General features: G+C 36.9%; 1 protein-coding gene across 2 annotated transcripts in view; it reads left to right on the top strand.

Moving 5' to 3' along the window:
• The window catches only part of ZNF385D (zinc finger protein 385D), a 1,012,439-nt gene that overhangs the window by 739,965 nt on the left and 248,397 nt on the right, over positions 1-24,077 (top strand). For both annotated transcript variants that reach the window (XM_011974768.1, XM_011974769.1), the window contains one exon: positions 12,672-12,814. In XM_011974768.1, the coding sequence (XP_011830158.1) occupies positions 12,672-12,814 (143 nt within the window). The remainder of the gene's footprint in view (positions 1-12,671; positions 12,815-24,077) is intronic.

Genomic DNA, 24,077 nt, shown 5'->3' with positions numbered 1-24,077 from the left:
AAATAATTCAGTCTATATGATCCACCATATACCAGCAGAATACGATTTCATTACCAGACTATTTTACTCTAATTGTTAAATTAAATTTTTCTCTTAGAAATGTATTTAGGCCTGTGCTTTTCTAGACTCCCAAATTCTAAGGAATAGTAAGAGCATGAGCTTCTAGTAAATTTGCAGCCAAAGAAAAATCGGATGCAATTTCTGTGGCATTCTGCATTAGTTAGTTAATTCTGGCTCAGCCTGAGTTGAGTAAAATGGATGGGAATTCGTTGTACAAGTCAAGATGTGTATGTGCCTCATGCCAAGTTCCAGATTTGTATATTTAGGCTACAATTCACAAGAGGGTGAGAACATGATGATGTCAACCAGAAAAACCTGTGTTTTCTCATTAACCTTGGCCTCTGATCTTGTACTTCTGGTCAGTGCTGGGATTCTCATGGCCCAGGGACCCTCCTAAAAGCCTCAGATTTAGCCTTTAATGCTCATTATCTCCACTGACATGGCTCCCAGCAATGACAAGTCCCACTGATTATTTGCCTCCTTTTCATGTGAGTTTAGCTTTAATCCTTCCATTTAACTGCCCTATATTATGAAGTATTTTCTTTTATCATAATAAAGATGTCCCTTTCGTTATGTGTTGCATTGGTGATAGCTCCTTAACCCTGATATGAGGACTTCCTTCTACGTGGGGTTATAAGCAGTTTATCTTTTTTTCTGGATTTGTAAATCCTGTATCTGCTGTCTCCTGGCCATTTGAATGTGAAAATGTAGGTCCTTTCCTTGGAGGCAATTTCTGCTCCCATCAATTGTTCTTTAAATTTGGTGGAAATCAGGACTTGGTAGATATTTGAAAAGGAAAGAGGTATAATACAGTAAAAACAAAAACAAAACAAAACAAAAAACAAAACCAACAGATATGGGCTTTGAAACCAGCCCTATCTGGTTTCTAATTCTACCTAGCCCTACCATTTAGTGACTGGTTTATTTTGAGTAAGATGATCTTGCCAAACCTCCTTTTCTTCACCTGTAAAATGAAAATAAGGATATATTCATTGTTTATACAAATAATGTATGTAAAGTTATCTAGCAAAGAACCTAGACCATAATATACGCTCAAAGGGGCAGGACTCCTTATAAAAATAAAATATTGTTGTGTGGATCTTCTTGCTTGCAATCATTTAATAAGCATTTTATTTCTCTTCCATTTAAAGTAAATCCTTTTCGGGATTTCACAATTACTGCAATTCCATTAGAAACTGATTTTACATCTTCTCCAAAGACTAAATGTTTCAGAATTAAAAGAAAATATAAAGTAAGGTTTGTTTTAAGCACAACCTGCCAGAAGAAACAATCACATTGAGGCCGAGACTAAACAGAGCTCAAGTCAGCTCCACAGGGAATGTGCTTGAGGAAATTGAAATCAGAATATCTTTTTGGTATTATAGAGTTTGTAAGAATGTTCACCAAAGCAATGGAATCCAAGAACTCACAGTTCCTAAACCGTGGAAGCTAATGGATACTGCAAATGCTACACATGCGCTAAATATAGGCCCTTAAAACAGTGACAGTGTGGTATTCACTGTTCTTAATAAATTTTATTTAATTTGATGATGGTGACAGTGACATGACAACAACAGTTAGATTTCCTAGGGAATTTGTGCCATGGTCTTTATGAAATAAAATTAGATTAAAATGTGGAAAAAATCACAATGGAACATTGAGTGAAAACATTCACAATCAAGTGAATGCTTTTAGAGAGCTATCATCATTAATTAGAATTAGTTATGTTGAATGCAAACTTAGTTTCTATTTTGTTCTTCTAAACTATGCAGGCAAAATAAAAGGGACAACTGAACAAATAATGAGTTGATACAAAAAGAATACAAATCTAATACCTATGGAAAAACACATGATTATCTGGTAGACTCAACATATGGATAATCTACAATATACTGGATTATAAACATTATAAACTTGTGGAGGCAAGGTGCTTATGACATTGCTTCTTGAATAATCCTTTGCCTTACAAATGATTGCCTCTTAGTATATACTGATTTGATTTGCTTTGGTAAAGTTTAATCGAAACTAGCTTTTTGTTTATACATTTTTTCTCTACCACCTTTTATCAAAAAAGTGGCAATCTCTGAATAAAATGTAGATATAAGAACTTACACTCTGGAAGCAGAATGTTTGTTGACAAATCCTGGCTCTACCACTTACTAACTGCATGAACTTGAGCAATTGTTTTAACTTTACTATTGCTCCATTTCTTTATTCACTAGACTATTAAATGATCAAAGGAGCTATCCTACAGAGAGGACCCAGTACAGTACCCAGTGTATGGAAGTAGAAATAATATTGCTTTTATGCCACTGGAATCATGGGGAGTTGTTTACGAGATAGCATAAATTTACACCTAAAAATGAAATCCATGTTTGAGAAACTTACATAGAGGAAAAGATGTTAATAAAATGCGTAGGACTTAGTGTGTTTGGGCCATTTATTTTTCTGAAGAAAACAATAATGGGAGCTTAATTGCACTAAAAATCTTTGATAAAATGTTTCTCGCCTTTTAGCAGTGTACTCCAATAAACTCTGATAGTTTAATCCCCTTTTCTTTTCTAGTTCTTCAAAGAAGCTGCTGGTTTGTAAATGTACACCATTGTTAATTTGGACACAATAAAAAAGGGGTACAATATCTCAGCAGGCTGTGATGATTCAACTTCATTTATTCATTTATTTACTCATCCATTTTTTCATCCATCCATCCATCCATCCATTTCTAACACAATACACAAGTCACTTAATAGATACCAGGAACCTCCTAACACATAGAAGTCAAGAAAGAATGGAACAGATATTCTTCTTAACAAACAGCTTCCTCATATAGGGAGGCAGACACAGAGTCAAGTCAGTCTAGTAATGTTGGCTAGAAGGAAGCCTGTGCAGGCCAGAGCAGGGCACCAGGGAGTGATCTTTCTCCAGAGATGTCCAGGAAATACTGAATAGAGAAACTTGTGCTTGAGCTGCATCCTGCACCGGGAATAGATGATTGGTTTTCTTTGCCATACTTCGATGTAGGTTTCAAGAGCAAGTTGGGTGCAAAGTAACTTAGATAACCCAAATTACATTGCTTACTATGCTTTCAGGGGTTATAATTTACATTTTATGATTCACATTTTGGGGTCTAAATTGCTAGTTGAAATGTGACATTCCAAAAGTGAGTTTTATTAGATATTCTGGATTGAATCAGTTCCTTTCTATGCCTATAAGACTTATGTACCCATACGTATAGTGTCCCACTCTACTTTTCCTTCCCAGTCAAAGTTTTCAGGATAATTGTCTCCACTGGTCTCCATTATGATACCCTCACTCATTCCTCACCCTCCTCAAAAGTGGCTTCTCTTTAATGTGACCCACATAAATGACTGCCCTTAAATGGCTCATAAAGGTCACCAAAAATCTCCATGACATCAAATCTATCAGACATTACCATTTTACTTGATCCTTCTGCAGCCTGAGACAATGTTGACCATTCTTTCCTTTTCTAAACAGTCTCTCCCTTTTGCCCAGCCCCACTGGCACAGAGAAGTTCATGCAGGCAAGTCACAGTTAAGAGGTACAGATCATGAATAAACAAGACCATGTAACAAGACTTTAGCATCATTTTTTCTTTTTAAAGTGTGAGATGACCAAAGCCTAGATATCATGAGTGAAATTTCCCAGAGAGACAGATATAGTAAGGCAGGTTTAACTGCCTACATTAGCTCAGTTTAAACACTTGACCATTAATGAGACTAGATTTTGACACAATTTGTTAGCAGAAATGAAAACTTTGTGATTGTACTTCCAAGGGTTATCAGATACTAATAAACACTCATTTGCCCTAGGACTGGCTCCTTTATGCATGCTTGGTTCAAAGATGTGGTATCATTTTTATCTAAGCACACATTATTCATTAGTATTTATTTAATCATTAACTTTTGTAAAATTTAGGTTCTTTGAGTATTGTCATCATTGTTCACACATGAAGACTCATAGACTGCCATGGTCATCTCTAGAAATGGACGATGATTCCTTTCTGGCATGGTCACGACAGTGTCTGGCTTCTGACAGTGACACACTCAGTTCTGAGAAAACTCTTCTCCTCAATCTAAAAAGTCGAAGGACCCAGGAGAAAGCAAGAGTTACTCTCCCATCAGCAATTCATTTTGAAACAGACTGTATCAAGCATCTTATCTGCAAATTATTTGCTGCTTGAGAACATTGCTTTGCACTGGAACTGTAATGTCCAATAGCCTCTTCTGTGAGAATGGAAGTGTTTTACATCTGCAATATGCAATACAGAAGCCTCTAGCCCCATGTGGCTATCAAACATTTGAAATGCGGCTAGTGTGACCGAGAACTGAATTTTTTTATTTTTACTAATTTTAATTAATTTAAATTTAAAATAGTCACAAGTGGCTGGCTAATGGCCACCATATTGGACATCCCAGCATGATACCTCTTTTATTAGTTATAATTGATGGTGTGAAATTAAATTTTAAGAAATTTCTCTTGAGGGAAATTTTGTGATTTTATATTCTATATCACTAGCGGTAAACTTGAGAGGAATTTTCCAGGCAAAATCTTTTGATTTCCTATAAAGCAGGCACCTGTCCTGAATTATTCACTATCTACCTGACAAAGGGGCTGCAGTACAGAGGGATATTTGGGGTTAATATTTAAAACTCCTTGCCTGACACTCCTAACATAATTTTTCTCTATTATGTTCCGGGTATCAGAAATTGTCATCAAAGTTAGTTAAATAAGTGAGAGATCCCGCTTTTCGTCTAGTGGAGACCTTCATTCAGGATATTGGCAACTGGATGATATCAGTGTTTTGATTTTGGTCATGGCATTTAATGACAGTGACCGATAAAATACTATTAGTGCTTCTTTCCTAGCTTCCTTCCAAGTGTGTTGAGGTGACTTACTGGAATATTTAAATACCACAACTGAAAATGAAAAAATAATTTGGACAAGGGGAAAACCCAGATCACTTCCATGTGATTTCTTTCATGAGAAAAGATCGAATCACTGACCATTGACATGGGCAAATGTTTTTGAATCAGTATTTCCAGAATGGAGGTCCAATTGCCCTGACTCATACTCCCATTCTCACCTCATTCCTCTCTGTGGTCAAAAGCAGGATGTATGAGACAGCAGTCACCATCCTGTGTGGATTAGGGCTGACAACTTGCCCTTATGGGATCAGACCTTGTTTCAACATTTGAGTTGACCTGCTAAGGCCAGTTCACTTTAGGTCAATGAGGAGCTTTATCCTAAGGTAGCAAGTGCTGGATCAACTTTCTGAAACCTAGTCAGTGAATCAACAATCCTAAACAGAGGAAGGGGGTGGGGGGAACAAAAGAAAAAAAAGACAAAAGAAAAACACAACGAAAGAAAAATGGTTACCAAATCATACTACATGTAAATATTATGTCAAAATATGTTTGTAGTTATATCATTCTGTTGCGAACAGAGATGGGAATTGGATGGAGCTTGGATGACTAAGGTTTAAGGAAACATGGTAAACACACAATTTGCCTAGACAAAGAGTAAAAAATCCCACCAGGGGAATTGCCCATTGTTATCCCCAACCAACAACCTTGAATATTTGAGAGGCAGACATGCCAGGGAATGTGGCAAACACATATTTATTTATCCAATTTGGCCAGTAGATGTTAAAGAATGTAAATTTGAGGGGTTTTGAAATACATTTGATATGATATTCACATCTTTCTGGATTCTTCTTCAAATATAAGGCAGTGCCAGCATGTTCCCATGCTGGGGATAAAAATCAGGGATAAATACTGAATATTCCTTTACAAGGAATGTAATGCTTCCTCCCTCCTTCCCTGCCTCCCTCCCTCCCTCCCTCCCTCCCTTCCTTCCTTATAAAAACCTTCCTTTAATAAAAATTGCTGGCTTTATCAAATTATGTCTGGGAACTAATTTGACAAAATGATTCTGTAAGGTGTTTCTTTAAATTGTTATTTTGTTTTTATCATATTGTTGTTTTAGTTCAAAAGCTATTTGTATCAGTGCATTAAAAATCATTAGGGTTGCTCAGTTTCTTTCTGGTAAGATACTTTGCTTCCTAGAAGCTTGACTTTTGATTTTATAAATTGGATATTATAAGAGATACCTGGCAGAATTGTGTGCTTTAAAAGAATTAAGAGGATGGAAGGCTAATCCATGCCAATTAATGAACAGATGTATTAAATTATCTATATTCTCTAGCTTTACTCCCACCCTGGCTGGCCAATTCCATTAATTACAGCACTCCATAGCCAACATTTTGGCCGAATCAAGTTTTGCTTTTTTTAACTGAAGAATGATGATATTCTTAAATTTGTAGAGGTGAGCTTTATTTTTCATAAATGTTTGCAGCCTGCAGGCTGGCTATTCTGACAGGCTGGGAAGCATAGCCTCCAGGCAGAAGCCAGAAACAGACACTTCAAGGAAGGGACAAAGGGAACAGGAATTTATGCTGAAAGAGGTGGCCAAATACATGTCTAATAAGCTATATAACGAGTCATGAATATTTATGAAAGTAGAAGATGTACATGCACAACTGAGCTCTGTGCCTCTCCATGGGACCTGTGTTCAAAAAATGGCGATGTTAGCATGATCCAAGGCTGAAGTCTGGAGCCCTCTGATGTCAAATAGAGGGCGTAGCAGAGGACACAAAAACCTTCACTGTGTATTCTCCCTAGACTGGCCAGAAGCACTCTGCCATCAGTAGTCTCTTATCCAGAAGGAATGCTGGTCCATTGTTTTGCGGAAACTGTAGAAGGGAGCAGCATCAGTTGTTTGGTTGAAAGGGCTAGTTTCTGGTTAGCCCATAGGGAAGAAAGGCTAATGGCTGTTAGTGAGGGAGGGGGTGTAAGTAGGTGTGTCTGATCTCCCATCCCTTCATGCCTGATAACTCAGTTTTCAAGGTTTCTTTGGGTTCTCCTTGGCCAAAGTGGGTTCGTTCAGTTGGCAGGTGGGTGGGGGGATGCTTAGGATTTCGTTTTATTTCTCAGCCTTTATGCCATTATTTATTTTCTACTTCTTATTAGTAGGATCAGATCTAAAGTTTTTATGCCCACTATCACATAGACCCCTGAATTCCTATAGTGAGTCCCTCTCTTGCCCCATGGACATAGCAAATTCTAACTGAAATATCTGAAAATGGATTTGAATAATTATCCATGTATATCAAATTAGTTGCTTATTAAATACTTAGGATCTAATATTATACAAAATGCTCTATATGATTTCCTGCTATATGTGAATGTTTGGAGTTTAGTAATGTAATCATAGCTTATTATTGAAATACACATAATTAAAATTTAGGTAAGTATATATTTCAATATAAATAAATGCATATATATTTTAATATAAATAAGTATATATATTTCAATACAGATAAGTTGATGATGAAGGGAAAAGATACTAAAGATACTATAGAAATTATCCTGTCAGGAAATTAGATGTTTCTGCTGTTTTCTATAAATATATACATATTTTAATGATGCACAAAATTCTCCACTGGCATGAATATTTAACAGTGGCAATCCCTGATCATTTTGAACTTCAGTTTTGTCACCTGGGGAAATGAAAGATTAAATAGTAGATGAAGGTTAAGATTAAGATGGAGTTGTCAGGCAGGATATCTATGACTGACGAACACTGAATGGATCGAGTGCAGAAGTTCAAGGTTAAAAGAGTTGTATTATGGAAAGAACACCACCTCACTCTCATGGAGTATTTCCATATATTAATTTACAAAGTACTCTCTTATTGTGATCATTCTTCTGAGGCAGTCAAGATAAGCGAAGAGAAAAAAATGAAGGTAGCTTTGAAATTACCTTGACTGACTGCTTTCAGAAAGCCTCAGTAGCTGCTTTGGAAGTTCTTTGGTTCATTAAAAAATATATTTCTCATGTGGTGAGCACCAATTGGTCAGGAACTGTGTTAGGGCACTTTATATATATTATCTAATACAATAAGTTTCAACTGACAACCACTGGTTTAGAGTTCCTATTTATCGGTATGAGTTATCAAAATAAACATGTCTAAATTTACATATTAATTTGCTTTTCAAAAATGCAAACTTCTGAAATGAATGTATCTTACTTTCTCAGTCTCTATTAACAAATACTTAGGAATTAGTTACTCTGTTTTTTTTTTTTTCAAATTCAGAAGTTAGTATTTTTATGAATATGCAGCTCTTATAAATTGACCAAAGCAATATTTATTATGTTTATTCTGTAGTTCACTATTTGCAACTTAAATTCTAAACATATACTAACGAAAACATCAAAAGAGGAGGGAGAAGAATTTTGTGAACATTAATGATCACTTAATTTACCTTAATTATTCAATACCTTATTCAGTACTAATTACTATTCTTGTACTAATAAACGTTTTTGTCATTTGTTGACTTTAATGTCATGTAACAAATTTTGGTATAGAGAGATAGTATCTTCTCTGAAATCAGACTAATTTGTTAAAACTGTGTAATAAAATAGCATAGGCTATGAAATATGTGGTACTAGATATAGACAGAGTTTGTATATTTTTCTGACCCTAATCCATTGAGGCTTTAAAAGACCTGCCTCAAATTAAGAATATTAATATTTCCAGAAGTGTGACATTCCAATGAATAAAGTGACATTATTGGTAAACATTAACGACAAAACTTCCTCACCTATAGAAATGTCTATGAATTTATTATATATTTTCATGTTTATAGTTATCAAGGTAATTTTATGATAAGTAAAATAATAAACGTGTATTCATATCTTAAATGCAATCATTTCTATTTAAATATGGGGAAATGAAATAGCTATTTTCTCAAAGAGAGTATTTTAGTTTGCTTTACAGATGAAACATATTATATGTGCCAGTTTTGATTTTGCACTATTTGCAAACAGTATTCTTGTTGCTGAGCAAGTACAGATTGGTACAAGTAAAATATTTTAGGACTAATCCAGATTTCAAAAGCAGAAATGTTAGTCACAGATAATTTTGAAGAGGTAGCTTCAATTTCGTGCCTCAATATCAGTGCTATAGGTTTGGAGGCAAGCATCTATTTTAGAATAAAGCAATTTTATATTTTACTTAAACACCTGAATTGCTGTATCCTGGTGTCACAGATCAAGTTATTCCTAAAGTGAGCTCTGAGACTTTACTGGGGAGTGCTCATGGAAACATCATTTGTGAGAAGTGAGGGATACAGGATTGGGAAGAGGAAGGAGCTGGACTGTGATGTAGTCACAGCAGAGGCCTCAGCCTACCCTAATGCCATTAGCAACTTTGGAGGTAAAATAGAGCTTCAGAGTTTTCCTGCTTTGAGACAAGTGGGCAAAGCCAGTAGACTCCTGCATGAATCAGTGATTGCTTGAGGCTATCAAATCCTCCACTTAGGAGGGTCACCTTAGGTGAGGCAGCTCCCTTTGGCCCAGGGCAATTTGTAAAGAGGCTCTTGGGCTAGGGACATCAGCTACCAGCACTCCAAGCAACTGAGAGGAGTGCCTTGGTGCTGAAAGGGGCTCTGGGAATCAGACCCACAGCAACCCCTACACCCGTATTTGCATAGCAAATAGTCTAAAAATATGTAGCCACATGTCCTCTGCTTTCCTACAATCTTATACATTGCTCCTTTCTAACAGGTGAGAAGAGATGAGCTTAAATATTTTTTCGAACTTTCTAAGGTTTTTATGACTCTTCTTTGATGGTTTTTTTAAATCCCCTAGGAAGGAAACTCTAGTTGCACCACTAAGAGAGGACCTTGAACTGTTTATACAAGTATAAATGAAATAGATATCCTAAAAGAGAGAATGGGAAATTAAATTTACCTGATAATTGAACGGACATATTTTTATTATTTATGTCTCTCATTGTGCTAGATAAAAAATCAGCTCGAGCTATTCCTTCACTTCTTTGGATACCCTAAACCAGAGGAGGACTTAAAATGAAACAATTGTAGAATATTTTCTTGCTAAATTGCATCCTTGTTATTATAAGCATGGAATTTTCTGCGGAAGCAAGATAAACGACTGAAGAGTTTATCAACATGTTTTTTTTTTTCTCTACGTGATGTTATGTTGTTAACCCTTACCTAATTTCTGAAATCTTAGAATCAAACCAAGTGAATGTAAATGAATATCCTTTGCAAAGAATGATGTGTGACACAAATGAAAGTAATTTAGGGCTGGGCATGGCGGCTCACACCTATAATTCCAGCACTTTGGGAGGCCGTGGTGGGTGGACTGCTTGAGCTCAGGAGTTTGAGACCAGCCTGGCCAACATGGCAAAAACCCATCTCTACTAAAAATACAAAAACTAGGTGGGCATGGTGGCATGCGCCTGTAGTGCCAGATACTCGGGAGGCTGAGATGAGAGGATCAGCTAAGCCCAGGGGATTGAGGCTGCAGTGAGCCATAATGGTGCCACAGCACTCCAGCCTGGGCAATAGAGTGAGATCCTGTCTCAAAAAGAATAACAACAAAAATAAAAGTAATTTAAAATTACTTCTTAAATTTCACCACATCACTGATTTCAACCAAAGCTTACTTTACTTCTGAGTTTTTGTTTTTGAAACAGAATCTTGCTCTGTCGCCCAGGCTGAAGTACAGTGGTGCAATCTAAGCTCACTGCAACCTCTGCCTCCTGGGTTCAAGTGATTCTTCTGCCTCAGCCTCCCAAGTAGCTGGAATTACAGGTGTGCACCCCACGTTTGGCTAATTTTTGTATTTTTAGTAAAGATGGAGTTTCTCCATGTTAGCCAGGCTGGTCTCAAACTCCTGACCTCAAGTGATCCATCCGCCTTGACCTCCCAAAGTGCTGGGATTACAGGCATGAGCCACCACACCCGACCTTACTTCTGAGTTTTTTAAAGATGCACCATCTAAAAAGTTATTTTGGGTTTTAAACTTTTTATTAAAAGAGAAACTTTTAACAACACTAAACTCATGACACGTCTATCACCAAAGTTTTACGGATGCCCTCTCTAAAAATGGTTACACACTCACACTCAATACACTACCAAGTGGACAATAAACTAAGTTTATAGTGTGCTCTGGTGAATGTAGACTTGTTATATTTCATTGTTATCTCTATTTGTTTTGACATCTGCCCTTTATTTAGTGCCTTGTGCTACTTTGCAAATTAGTTTACTGATTATAGACTTCAGTTATTGACTTTGCTATTGTTGGCCATGCTATTATTATTTCAAGAAAGAAGGTAAGACAGTGGGGGGAAATACGGTTTTTCTTAATTTGGCTCCAGCTGATTTTATACCTGGGAGCAGGAGAGCTGATGGTTCTTGTGTATGGTTAATTAAATCCTGTGCTGATGGCTTCTGTTATAGGTACTAAGTCATCTAGCTTGTTAGCAGATCCTCTGTGGCCCCATAGGGTTGGATTTATCATTGGGGAATCATTTTCAGAATGTTAATTTTGTGCTCAGGTAACTGATTGAGGGCAAGATGATGTTCTGTGTGCAGCTGGCCAGAGAGTTTGTTGTGAAATTTGTAAAGGCAATTTATACGAGGAGACTGACTCTACCTTGTTTTTAAAAATGAGATGGCAGGCAAGTGGCACAAGCATGTCTCCTAGAATTCTTTACTGTTAGACAGAAAAATAGCCCATTGCATTTTGTTTTCCTAATGCTTGTTGGATTCTCACCAGCAGGTTTTTACAGTCTGTTGCTTGCCTCTCAGATTAGAAGAATCCTGGCATATTTTAACAGTTTCCTAGGATTCAAACAGCCTTTAATGAACAGCAAATTGATGTTTTGGAATGTTACCAAAATATGGGAGACTGAACACTAAAGATGGGTTTCCATCCTTCCAGCTCCTGAGTGTGGTGGAGTCCTATAACAGGGGGCAAAGGTATGTGCTCTCTTGCAAAAGGCTGGCTACTTACTGGCATGCAAAGGGGATGTCTTTGTTGGCATAATATTCCCACTGCCTGCTCAACAGTGGCCATCTAAATTCCACCTACTCCTGACTGGGAGGAAGGCAGGGAGTTGTTGAATAATCAGAGCTGTAGGGGTGCTGAACAGTTCAGATATCGTAGCACTGGTTTTGCTGGTTTTTAATCCTCCAGTTGCTAGAGCAGTAAGGTACAGCTGCCTGAGTTTGAGGTTAAATTTCTTGTATGTGCCAGGTTCATGTCATGCTGCTGCCAGAGTTTTGGATGTGGTAGCAAAGAGCAGTTCTGTAAAATAATCACTCAGACTTAATGCATATTGTGAGTGCTTTAGTTTTCAAAGAGGGATGGGCACATGATGAAGGGGTCTTCCCTTTGAATTCAGAGATCTTGGTTGCAAATTTGTGACTGACCCAATCTGGAGCTCTAGGCAGGAAAATAAAGACAGGTTGGGGCATTTGAAATGTTGATGTTACTTACATAACCAGATAGTTATAATCAAAGGAAAACGGAGCAGTTCAACTAGCTCGCTCTGCCTAATGGCAAATTTGCTCATTGGCCAGTTCCCAGTTGAGGTCAATAGAGTCCATGTCTTGTTTTTTCCAGTGACCCACAAAGCTGGCCTTTTTGTCTCAAAAGCAACTTTGGTGTTTTTTTCCATGGTGGTGTCCCTGATTGCTCCCTTTGCTCTGGTCTTCACAGGTGGTACATGCCAGAGTCCTGCTCTCCCGGCCCTTGTCCGTCCACCAGCCCCTCCTCTGCAACCATCGCTGGATATTAAACCATTTCTTCCTTTTCCTCTTGACACTGCAGCTGCAGTCAACCTGTTCCCCAATTTCAATGCGGTAAGTACCTGCCGAATTTGTCTTTGCCTGAGTGGAAGGTATTGGAAAACCTTAAAGGCCAGGGTTGATTTGGTCACTGCCTCCATTTTGCTATATTGTTCATTGCATGGTTTGTCTAGAAGCCATAATGAAGTTAGTTGTTTGCCTGGTTAGGAAAAATCCCCAGAACCAGGCTCCTTCAAGGAAAATGAAAAGAGATTCGATCCGATTGGGTTGATCATGACTTGATGTCTCCCCTCTAGTGTCTTCTGGGCAAGTGCAACAAATCTATAGCTTTGTAGGCATACATCCAAATTGAAACAATGTATTTATTAGAGAGAACATTAGAATTTCAGTACATATTTTAAAAATTAAAAATGTGTTTCTTCTATCTGCTTTAATTTCCAAATCTGTTACGTTTCTCTAACTTAATAAATAGGACCTTGACAATGACAGCAGTGATTATGTTTCAGGTATACAGCACTTTCTTCCCGCCATTAACTTAAAACAACTCAGGGTTCTGGTAGCAAGAGTTTTAGTGTGTGTTATTGTTGCCCAAGTTAACTCTCATATTTCTTTGTTTCTTTGGGCTTTGTCAATAGCCTCTCAGCACAGGTTCAATTACTTTCTTACCTCTATTTTCACTTTTAAGATATCTTTTTGTAAGTTGGCAGATGCATCATTTTCATCATCATGTGTTTCTTTTTCTGCAGTCAGAGTATTCTTAGGATGAAAATTGAAATAAGGGTTGAAAAGGTTAGAAACAAGTAAGTGACTTTTTTTTTAATATTATCTATTCAGCCTTCAGATAACAACAGTGGTTGTTATAAGGCAAGTCTGAGCTTGTCAATGACAGGACATGTCAGTGCAACCAGAGCAGGAAGGATTAAGATGAGAGGTCACTAAATGTCCAGTGATCTAAATAATACAGCTTTCTCGTTGCAATATCTTGTCCCCATGATGGATTTAAAAATATATGTATTTGGCTCACAATTAAATAATTCTTTAGGAGACAGCAGTGGGTCTTATTTTCTTTAACAGTACTTTGTCACATGGACTTTGGACATGTCAATGAGTCAGTACAGTTATATGCTAGTCCTTGCTAAAAGGCAAGGGAGAATCAAAATGACCCCTTTGCTTTTTGTAGGGAGAGGAATTTTCCAAACCTTGTTTTGAAATTGATATTTCATAAATCAGGCAACATAAAGATCACCTTTACAAAATACAGGTTTCTAATTCTAGGTGTTTCATTAGAGTAGAGGAAACCTGCTCCGCATCAAATTCCCTTATTCCTAAATGACTACACTGAAGTCCTCTGGGTTCCCTTTCCCTGATTTCTTGCCTGCTCTTCTGTTAAGTGGTTTCCTGGCACAGCCTTGTGTCCCAGACACCCAGGGGATTAACCATCAAGGTGCTTTTTCTGGCCTCTGAGACCACTTGGCATCCCATCCCATGTCAGTTTAAGAGCATTTTAGGTAAAATTCCTGGAAGGCCATAAAAGGCTGGATTTAAAACTTTTGATTTGCCTCTTGGGAAATATTAATAACAAAGTGATTAATTTGATTGACAATGAATATCATTTAACATAAAACAAAGATGAGTGATGTGTTGAGCTACATGACCCTGAGCAAATCTCTTTACCTTCTTTGCTGCTGTTCCCTCATCTTTAAAATAAAAGGTGTGGACCTGATAGTCTCTTCATTGGGAGGTTATACCATTCAGAAATTTGTAGGTTTTTTTCGTGGGCAAAGGCAGCATTGTGTGGTGGTCAAGCTGAACTCTGTAGCTACACTGACTAAGTTCAAATTTCAGAACTGCCTCTTACCATAGATATGACCTTGAACGGGTCCCAAGACTCCCATGGGCCATCATGTCTTCATCCATATAATGGGACTAATAATATAATATGCCTCATCGGTCTGTGGTAAGGGTTGTATGGGTTAAATCATTTAGAATGGGGCTTGGTGTATAACAAGCACTATCTGAGTGATAAGCAGCATGCTCATAAGCAGCTTGTAAACCCTTCTGATTCTGAATTGACAGTTCCTTGGCTAACTGATTGCAAAAGTTTGACTCGATTCTTTTTCCCCTATCACGGATTTTAACTTGTGTTGATGTTTATTCTACTTAAACCAAGAGGCCCTCTGTTGCTCCAACTATTGCTTTTTCCTTGGTTATTCCCTTCCAGTGCTGGTCAAGATATAGCCAGACAAGGATGAAGTCATTCTTTGCTTCCAACTGAAGTGAATTGTTGGAAAGCCCATAATAAGGTAGCTTTTGACTGAGAATTAGGGCATAGAACATCTCCTTCAGTAACAGTCTGAGTTCTTGATTTTGTAGCAGATGTGAATCACAATCCAAAAATTCGGTATGTATAAAACATAATTTTTACGGCCATAAATTGACTTTATTTCTCATTCAAGAGAGCCCATTTCATCAGGCTGGAGGGAAATCCACTCTAATTTTGTTTCAGGATATGCTAAGGTTTTGGACTCTAGAATTATCTAACAGGTTATAAGGCTTTGGTGGGAGACTTCCTCTGATTATCAAGTTATTTATCCACATAGGCATTCATGAGATGGTCAGCACCTGGCTAGCATGGCCCTTTAGGCACCTGCCTCTCAGCTTGTTCTGTGCCATGCTTAGACACACAAACTTTGCAAGTCTGTCAGCAGTCCTTCCTACCTAGATCCACAACACAGCTATCCCTTCTTTGACGATAAGTGATTAATTCTGCCACCCAACAACTTTTACCCATATGACCTTTATAAAGCAAAGTCCATGATGATCAGAGACTGTCTGCCTGGTGATCAGAGACTATATTCTTCCCGAGGATATGAATATGCAGTCATCTCTCTATTTGGGATAGAGTTGGCAGAAACATAAAGGAAAACTTTTTAAATGTATGCTTATAAAATGTATAAAAATATAAGTGGATATCTCTGATTATTATCTTCCACAAGAGAATAAACCATGAGGTTTGGGTGTGAATCAGCAAGAATAATGAAACGTCTATAAAACTAAGCACAGTTAGGAGAGAAAGGAAACAGATGTAGAATCAGAACTGAGTTATGGGTATAAAAGAAGACATTCAATGAGACTATCAGGATCCCTTAGTCTCCTCAAAGACAACTTTTAAGGAATCACAACAGAAGCTATTCCCTAGAAATGTATCCCTTGATGTTCTAGTAGCTTTCACACAAAAGCTTTCCTGGAATTCCTCACGTATTTCCCACCCTGCCCTTTAATCTCTTAAGACCTTAGAGTTTCAGTGCTTAAAAATATTCTGATCCCAGTGATCCCGTTCTGAATTTATATTTCTTGAAACAGTCACAGGAGTAGATAGATGATGTTTAGGAAAGAAATATTAGAAAGGGTCTTGAGCTTAGTTCCTTCAGACAACTGCTAGTTATTCAGCAATTATTCAGCTAATTGGCATCATGATGTGCCAGAAACAGTGATAACAGATTATGTTATGACCTCTGCCATGAAAACAATTCAGTTTGTAAAGGTGAAGTTGACAAATAAGGAAATTTTTGTTAATGAAATATGTTTATATGGAAAGATGTACGCATACAATGTTAGCTTGAGTATAGGAGTGAATGGCTATATGGTTGTCTTAGTGAGGGCTGGGTGAAAAAAATAGAAACTATTCTAGGCATGTGAACAGGAAATAATTTAATATAAGGATTTAGGTGCATACAAAACATTTGGGAGTATTCGACAAACAGGTCAGAGAAGACTTGCTGGCTCTCGTGTTTTTCTGTTCACTTTCATGGAGTCATGGAGTTGCAGACACAGGACACTCAGTAATCCCAGTTATGTCCATCCAAATTCTGTGAAATACTTCTCTTTAGTGGCATCTAATACACATCTAAGATACCTGTGGCCATATAAGCCTCAGGCTTCCAGTCTTTGGGATGTAAAGCAGGGGTGGCCCTGGTGCTGAGATGCTACTGATAGAATGGAAAGCACTATGTAGAATCAGAAAAGCTGAATGTCTCTGTTACTGTGGACAAAGGCGAAATCTATCAGAGCCCCAGTGTCCTGTACAATAAAATAAAGAAATAATTTAAAAACCCAGATGCTTAGGTTTGTTATCAGAGATATAGCTGGCTTTTAAAATGCTAGAGATTGAAGGAGAATGGCTTGGGCCAGACTTTGGGATGTTGTTCAGAATGGAAGGTAATCATGAAGAAATGGCCGCATTTTATGACAGTTTTCTCTTGGGGTCTCACCATTTCCCTTTTATTCTTTATTTTTCTAACATATTTTCTTCATGTTCTAACTCATAGTTGTGACAATAATAAACTTTTAGAATGTCGTTGAAAAAGTACTACGTTTGGAGAATGTGTTCATGAGGACTGACTGAGCATGATTCCATGCCCCCATTCCTATGGCTGTATATCTAGTTGGTATAAAGATTAAATGAGGAAAACTGACTTTCTGTGCCTGCAGATGCCAGATACTCAGTAAATATTTAGTTATTCTGCCTTCTAGGAGATGCACAAGGAAGAGTGAGGAGGTCACATAGAAAGTAAAGAGGCAGAATAAAAGAGCAATAAAAGAGGATAACTATTTTGCTTTAGCTAGCTTTGGCTGATGGTTCTTTAACATTAAAAAATGTAAATTAGCATAGAAAATTTGACGCTGTGCTGCTCCTCTGTATAACATGATTTTATCATGAAAGCAAGGGGAAAGAACAAAGAGAAGAGTGGGGAGAGAGGGAGATAAAGAGACAAAGACAGAGAGAGAGAGAGAGAGAGAGAGAGAGAGAGAGAGAGAGATCAAGTCCTAGCAGCTGACTTCACTCTGGCTCTTCCTAGTTCTACAAAGGACCAACTGCTAGAAACTTGAGTATACTGTGAGGTCGGGTTTTGATCAACAAGTTGAGGAGTTTTATCCATTGGAGGACAGAAAAGTGAAATTTATATGATTTATAGCAGTGCTTCTCCTATGAAATCACAGGTAATCATGTTAAAAGTGCAGATTCTGAGTCAAAAGTTCTGAGGAGGGGCCTGAGATTTTGAACATATGTAGGCGGAGGGAGGGGAAGGCAGGAGAAAGATGAAATACATTGAACAATTTTTACACTCCCAAACAGTGGGGTTTTAAAAAATTTATTCAACAGATATTTATTGAATACCTACTATGTGCTAGGCCCTAAGGATTCAGTAGTGAAACTAACAAACTAAGTTCCTACAATTATGGAACTTACCTTCTGGTGTTTGTGTGGTGGGGTGTTGGGAAGAGGACGGATGGGGGAAATTTGAATTATCTATAGGTACAGCTGGATCTCAAGAATGATCCTTCTGTGGTTGTATTTTAGCTTCCAGAAATGCCATGAGCCTTCCTTGTATGACATTGTTCAGGACTCTGGTTACAGCAGCCATTTATTGAATGCTTACTACATGCCAGATATCACTTGCATTTCAACTGATTAAAGGCCAACATTTTTCTATGAAATTTTAAAAGTTTTTGTGTGTGTCATGATCTCAAAAACGTTGCTGAGGAAAATACATAAATACGTATTTCATGGCCGGGCACGGTGGCTCACGCCTGTAATCCCAGCACTTTGGGAGGCCGAGGCGGGCGGATCACGAGGTCAGGAGTTTGAGACCAGACTGCCCAACATGGTGAGACCCCATTTCTACTAAAAATACAAAAAGTAGCCGGGCTTGGTGGCCCATACTTGTAATCCCAGCTACTCGGGAGGCTAAGACAGGAGAATCACTTGAGCCTGGGAGGCTGAGGTTGCAGTGAGCCGAGATCGCGCCATTGCACTCCAGCCTGGGCAACAACAGTCAGACTCCGTCTCAAAAAAAAAAAAAAAAGTGTTTCATTTATTAATTCATTCAATGATTTCTTCCTTTTACAAACTTTTGAGTCCTACTCAATAATTCTGTATATTGAAAAATGTGACTACTTAAAATAACTGCATTTAAAAGCACTTGTTAAAAACATAACATTAACAAATATAATGAAGAGTAAGAGGAGGGAGAAGAGGTAATTTTTTACTGATTCACTTACTGGGCATTTATTACGCACTGATCATGTGTCTGACTATAGTAGACACTAGACACTAGAATTACGATGGCAACAATAACAACACTGAGAAAGATTACAGGAGAATAAGCAGGACAGTGAGGAGGAGGAGAAAAAGAAGAGGGAGGAGGAAAAGCAGAAGGAGGAAGAATGGTTGTTTTACCTATGAAGTTGACATAGTTGATTAGTACTCCTTTAAACATTCTCTTCTATCAGATACCAGAAAAACATCTAGATGTTAATAGATTAAACTAAACAGTGTACTCTACACAGGCAGGTACTCTCTAGAGTTTGCTTCATTTGTTGAAAATGAGGTGTAGTAGTTAAATCATTCTATAAAGAACTATAATTAAATGCTTAAAGCTCTTTAAAAGTAAATGCTACCTGAGTTCAAAGGAAGGAAAGGTAACTTGCAGGTGGCCAAGGAAAGCTCTATGGTAAATGTTAAGGTTTGCTTTGGAATCTGAGATAAATACCATATGTATATTTTTTATTAAGGTAACTGTAGTATAGAACATGAAACATAGCAAAGACTCAACACAAATTATTTGAATGAATGAATAGAGTGGAATAGACACATATATAGGTAGATAGGTAATAGATATAGATAAATAAAAAGACAGGAAAAACACATAATAGATAATTGATAGAAGAGAAATAGCCATAACATTTGTACCATAAGTAGTGTAATTGATGGAAGTGTGCCAATATGAAAGAAAAATTCTAAGCACTCATTGTTTTATGTGTTAGATAACTGACATCTAACAGAAATTATTAATTTAATCACTTATTAGGAAAGAAAAGCAAGCATAGACTCGAGTCATCTCCTTAATTTGCATCTGTAATTTTAAGTTGGCTTATGTATTTGTTTACTGTGGTTAATAAAAGGACAGTGATGTAAAAATCCCAGTGGTTGCCCAAAGAATGCACTTAAAAATCAATTCTTTATAGTATTCATCAACTGTTTTGTGTGAGTCCATAAGGGCTGTCATAGTGACAAAATATTGGTGAGGCATTTTAGGACTCTAAGACAGCATTAAGTGTGCTTAACATATAGAGATTATTCTAGAACTTTAGCTTAAATGTACACTTATAATATTACAGATAAAAATACAGAACCCAAGACAGAAAATTTCAATTTCATGTTTCTATTATCTTTGGATATATACCCTTCAGGATCTTTGTTTCCTTCATCTTTAAAATGGAACTGGCAAACTTCGTCTTCTTTCCTTTAACAAATGATTCTTGAATAGTGCTCTCTTCTCTGGCTCGTATTTTATTACCTGCTCCAGTTATGGAAATGCCTTCTATCTTTCAGCCAGTGATAAAAATAATGGTAAGGCACACTGCCATTTGTTTTGTTCAACGATATATTAATTAAATTTGGTTTACACATTAATAACTGTTCTTACTAAGTTTATACAACTGCTGCTGTCACTAAAATAGGTGAGCAGCAAGGGTGAAATTTTGAGTAAGAAAAAGCCTGTCTTTCTTAGACACAAGTGGTAGGTAAGTGGAAACTTTTCAGGTGAAAAATGCCATCGTAAATACAGTATTGATTGCTAACTTCCTTGTCCTTTGAAGACAGATGTAGCAGGTTGCTCTCCTGTTCATTAACTGTGTCATTTTTGTATAACAGAAGCTTCTTAAGAAACATCTGGTTATGAAGTCTTCTTTCATTATATGTTTCACACTGAAGCAGATATCTAAGCATGTTTGCTGAGTCCTGTAGCTTTCTGCAAAATGGAAAGTTTGTCAAAGTCAGACGTACTTATTACAGTGACCTCGAAGCACAAAATGACTTCAATATACACTATTCAGACTTAGAAACCAAAGGTTAAACAAATGCATAATGCATGAATGTTTTTCTTATTTAATCCTTGTTTACTCTTTGAATAGGTAGCACATTCTCCTGTGATTCAAAAATCTAAAGAGAACAAAAGAATTTCCTGACTGCTCTTCCCCTGCAACTTAGTTCTCTCTTAAGTGGCAAGCAATGTGGTAAATGGCTTTTGTATCCATCCTTCCGAAGATATTTGATTTATGCATATATTAGTTGTTCTTCTCATTAAAGATCGAGGCATAATACACATTACACACATACACACACATATCTATATATTTATATATAGATATTCTTTATGTAGTCAGCCTAATCACAATGAGATGAGGCTTTGCAAGTAATATATTTGATCTGTTTCCTACTGTGACTTCCTTACTAACTGGGATTTTGGGTAAATAAAAGGACCAGAATAAGAAAATATGGAAGCTTACAGCTCATTTTGTGATCCAGTAGCTCTTTTGGAGACCTCTACTCCACACTTGGACATAGACATGTTAAAATGAAAGAACATTTTAGAGTTAATTTGTTTCTTCAACATGCTTATTTTACAGGTAAGCCTAGACTTATTGAGTGATGTCCAGTTTCATGGCTAGCAAGTGGCAAAACTAAGAGAAAACTGGGACTCCTGACTTCTACTGCTCGTGGAGATGCTAAACATTGAATAATAGTATTATAGGTTGAATTGTGTCCCTCAAATTTTCATAAGTTGAAATCATTAGTCCTAGTGAATTAGAATGTTACCTTAATTGGAAATAGGGTCATTGAAGATGTAATTAGTTCAGATTAGGTCATTACAATAGGCCCTAATTCATTCTGACGGGTGTCCTTCTAAAGAGGGAAAATTTGCACGCACAACTTGTATTGAAGGAAAATAAAGTGAAGAGATTCAGGGAGAATGCCATCTACAACCAAGGAGAGAGACATGGAACAGATCTTTCCCTAACAATCTTCAGGAGAAACCAACCCTGCTGACACCTTGATCTTGGATTTCCAGCCTCCAGAGCTGTGAGACAATAAATGTGTGTTGTTGAAACCACTCAGTCTATGGTATTATGATGACAACCCTAACAGGAAAAGGATATTTACAGCCATCTGATCTGCCTACCCACACTTGCTAGAATCTCTTCTGCAATATTCCTGACAACTGGTAATCTAGCTTCCTACCTGACTACATCCAGTGAAAGTAGATAAGCCTACATGTGGGGTGAGAGACTACCTCGTGGGTCATCTACATACAGTTGTAAGAAAGTTCTCGATTTGGAGCTAGTTTAGCCACCCCTACCCTGTAACTCTTATGAACCAAAGAAGTAAACACATGACATACTGCCTTTTTTAACAGGAAAAAAGAAAAATGTATTGATCATCAACTGACAAAGACTGCAGGGAAAACATTTTTGTACCCGTTATTTTTAAAATCTAATTTCATAAGAGACTTGCATATTACAGGTTATTATCTAAAAGATATAGATAAGGAAACTGAACTGAGAGAGAAAATTATTTTCCCCAAATCATACAAATGGTAAATAACTGACTCATGGCTAGATTTCAGATTCCTTGATCCAAGTCCAGCACAATTTGTTTTCAACATAGCTAGATTACCTCTTGTCTGCAAATGGTTGTAATTTTTTAAATCAGTTATATGAGCCTTGGTATACTTTAATAGCTAATTAACTAATAATTTGGTATACCTCAAGGGACTTCACTGAGAAAGCAAAGTATTTCCTGAACAAGAGTCTGGCTGTGATTGAATGACATAAAAAAGAGTGTCTAGGACATCAGTGGACAGTAAAGATGCTGTCTAATGTCACCGACACACATATTTATGTTGTATATGGCAATTGTTGTCAGGGGAATAAATAACTTTAAATGGTAATAAATTTAAACATACATTGCTATCTCAGTAACAATTTAGGCTTTTTAAAACTCAATATTCTTTTGTACTATAGGACATACATAAGAAAAAGCAACAACACTAAACTTTGAATCTAGAGGATTTGAGTTCTATGTTTAATACTTTATCTACAGCCTAAGGCAAAAATGTGGAGTCTGCATTTTCTCATCTGTGAAACTAGAATAATCATATTGACTTTCTGGGAGTGAGTAAAGGTGTTGAAGGTTAGGAGAAACACAGAAATTGCAGGCATTGAGGAAGCCTATTGAACCAGAGTCTCTGCTGTTGAAACCTTAATAAGCATTTTTTTTTTTTTTTTGCACTTCCCCAAGGTGATTTCTTTGCCCTTTAAGTGTTGAGAGTCACTGTGTTCTACCCCATGGCCAAAATTAGTGGGAAAATCCATTTTCACAGCTAAGTACAGATGAAAGAATAACTTTCTCAGACTATCACTTGAGTAAAGTTGCCTCTTCCACATCTCCCTCCCGCCAACACAAATGTAAAGAACAATTACTCTTAGTCAAAGGAATGAGAACTTTTTGCCAGGAAGTATATTTGTTTCATGACTCAGTACTTCTCCAAGCGTGGTACACAGACCCATACTGATCTGAGAACTGTTTATGGGTGATAAGTATGGAAATTGAGAGTGAGCATTTAGAGGTGTTTATAGCAACTTAACAGAGCAGTTTTACATCTGTGAAAACCAATCAAGAATTATGGCTATATTTTGTAAGTCTATTTCACTTTATTTTTTCCTGATAACTCATTTTTATTTTATTTTATAAAAGTATTGGTCTGTGACTGATGGGGGTAGTGCTGGTCCTTCAGCAAAGATTGTTGAGAAGCACTGCTCTGTTATAGGTTTAGGATTTCATGGTTCCATCTACCTGTAGAAAAGGAAGGGGAGTTTGAAGCAGTTATTTAAGTAATTCATGTAACATATGGTTGAGAGCCACAAGTACATTGTTACTCAAATTCCTTTAGCTCTGTGTAATTTCTCTTATCCTGAAGAGGTGTGCCAATGTCAGATGGTCCTCTCTGAAGCTCATAAATCAAGACAGTAGTAGAGTAAAAGTAAGAAAATTTGCATTTTGCCTTTCTTTGAAGCATAACCTCTTATTCCACATTTTATCTAGAGTTTGGGCAAATATTAAAATGATAAAATTAGTGGTTAATTCTTGAACTTCTTTCCCTGAACATTCTAAAATGAAATTTATTTCAAGGACCTGTCAAATAATTTTAAGGGACTAAAATAAAAAATAGGTATTTTAAGTGACTATATATAGGGATGAGAAACTTTATTTTTTAATTTCTATATTCAAGTTATTTTTTTAATGGAAGGTAAGAAAAATGACAGTCCAGTTGTACAATAGATTGGGGCATTTTAAAGCAGTTTCTTCAAAGAAATCACATAGAAAAATAATCAGTTTTATCAAAACATCTTTATGCTGTTTAGAACATCTGTGCATATGTACCATGTTAATGTTTCTGTGACTTTCACCACA

This window comes from Mandrillus leucophaeus, unplaced genomic scaffold (genome assembly GCF_000951045.1).
Source record: "Mandrillus leucophaeus isolate KB7577 unplaced genomic scaffold, Mleu.le_1.0 Scaffold149, whole genome shotgun sequence".
In the NCBI taxonomy this organism is placed as follows: domain Eukaryota; kingdom Metazoa; phylum Chordata; class Mammalia; order Primates; family Cercopithecidae; genus Mandrillus; species Mandrillus leucophaeus.
The sequence above is the reverse complement of the archived record's forward strand: the minus strand, read 5'-3'. Positions and strand labels throughout refer to the sequence as shown.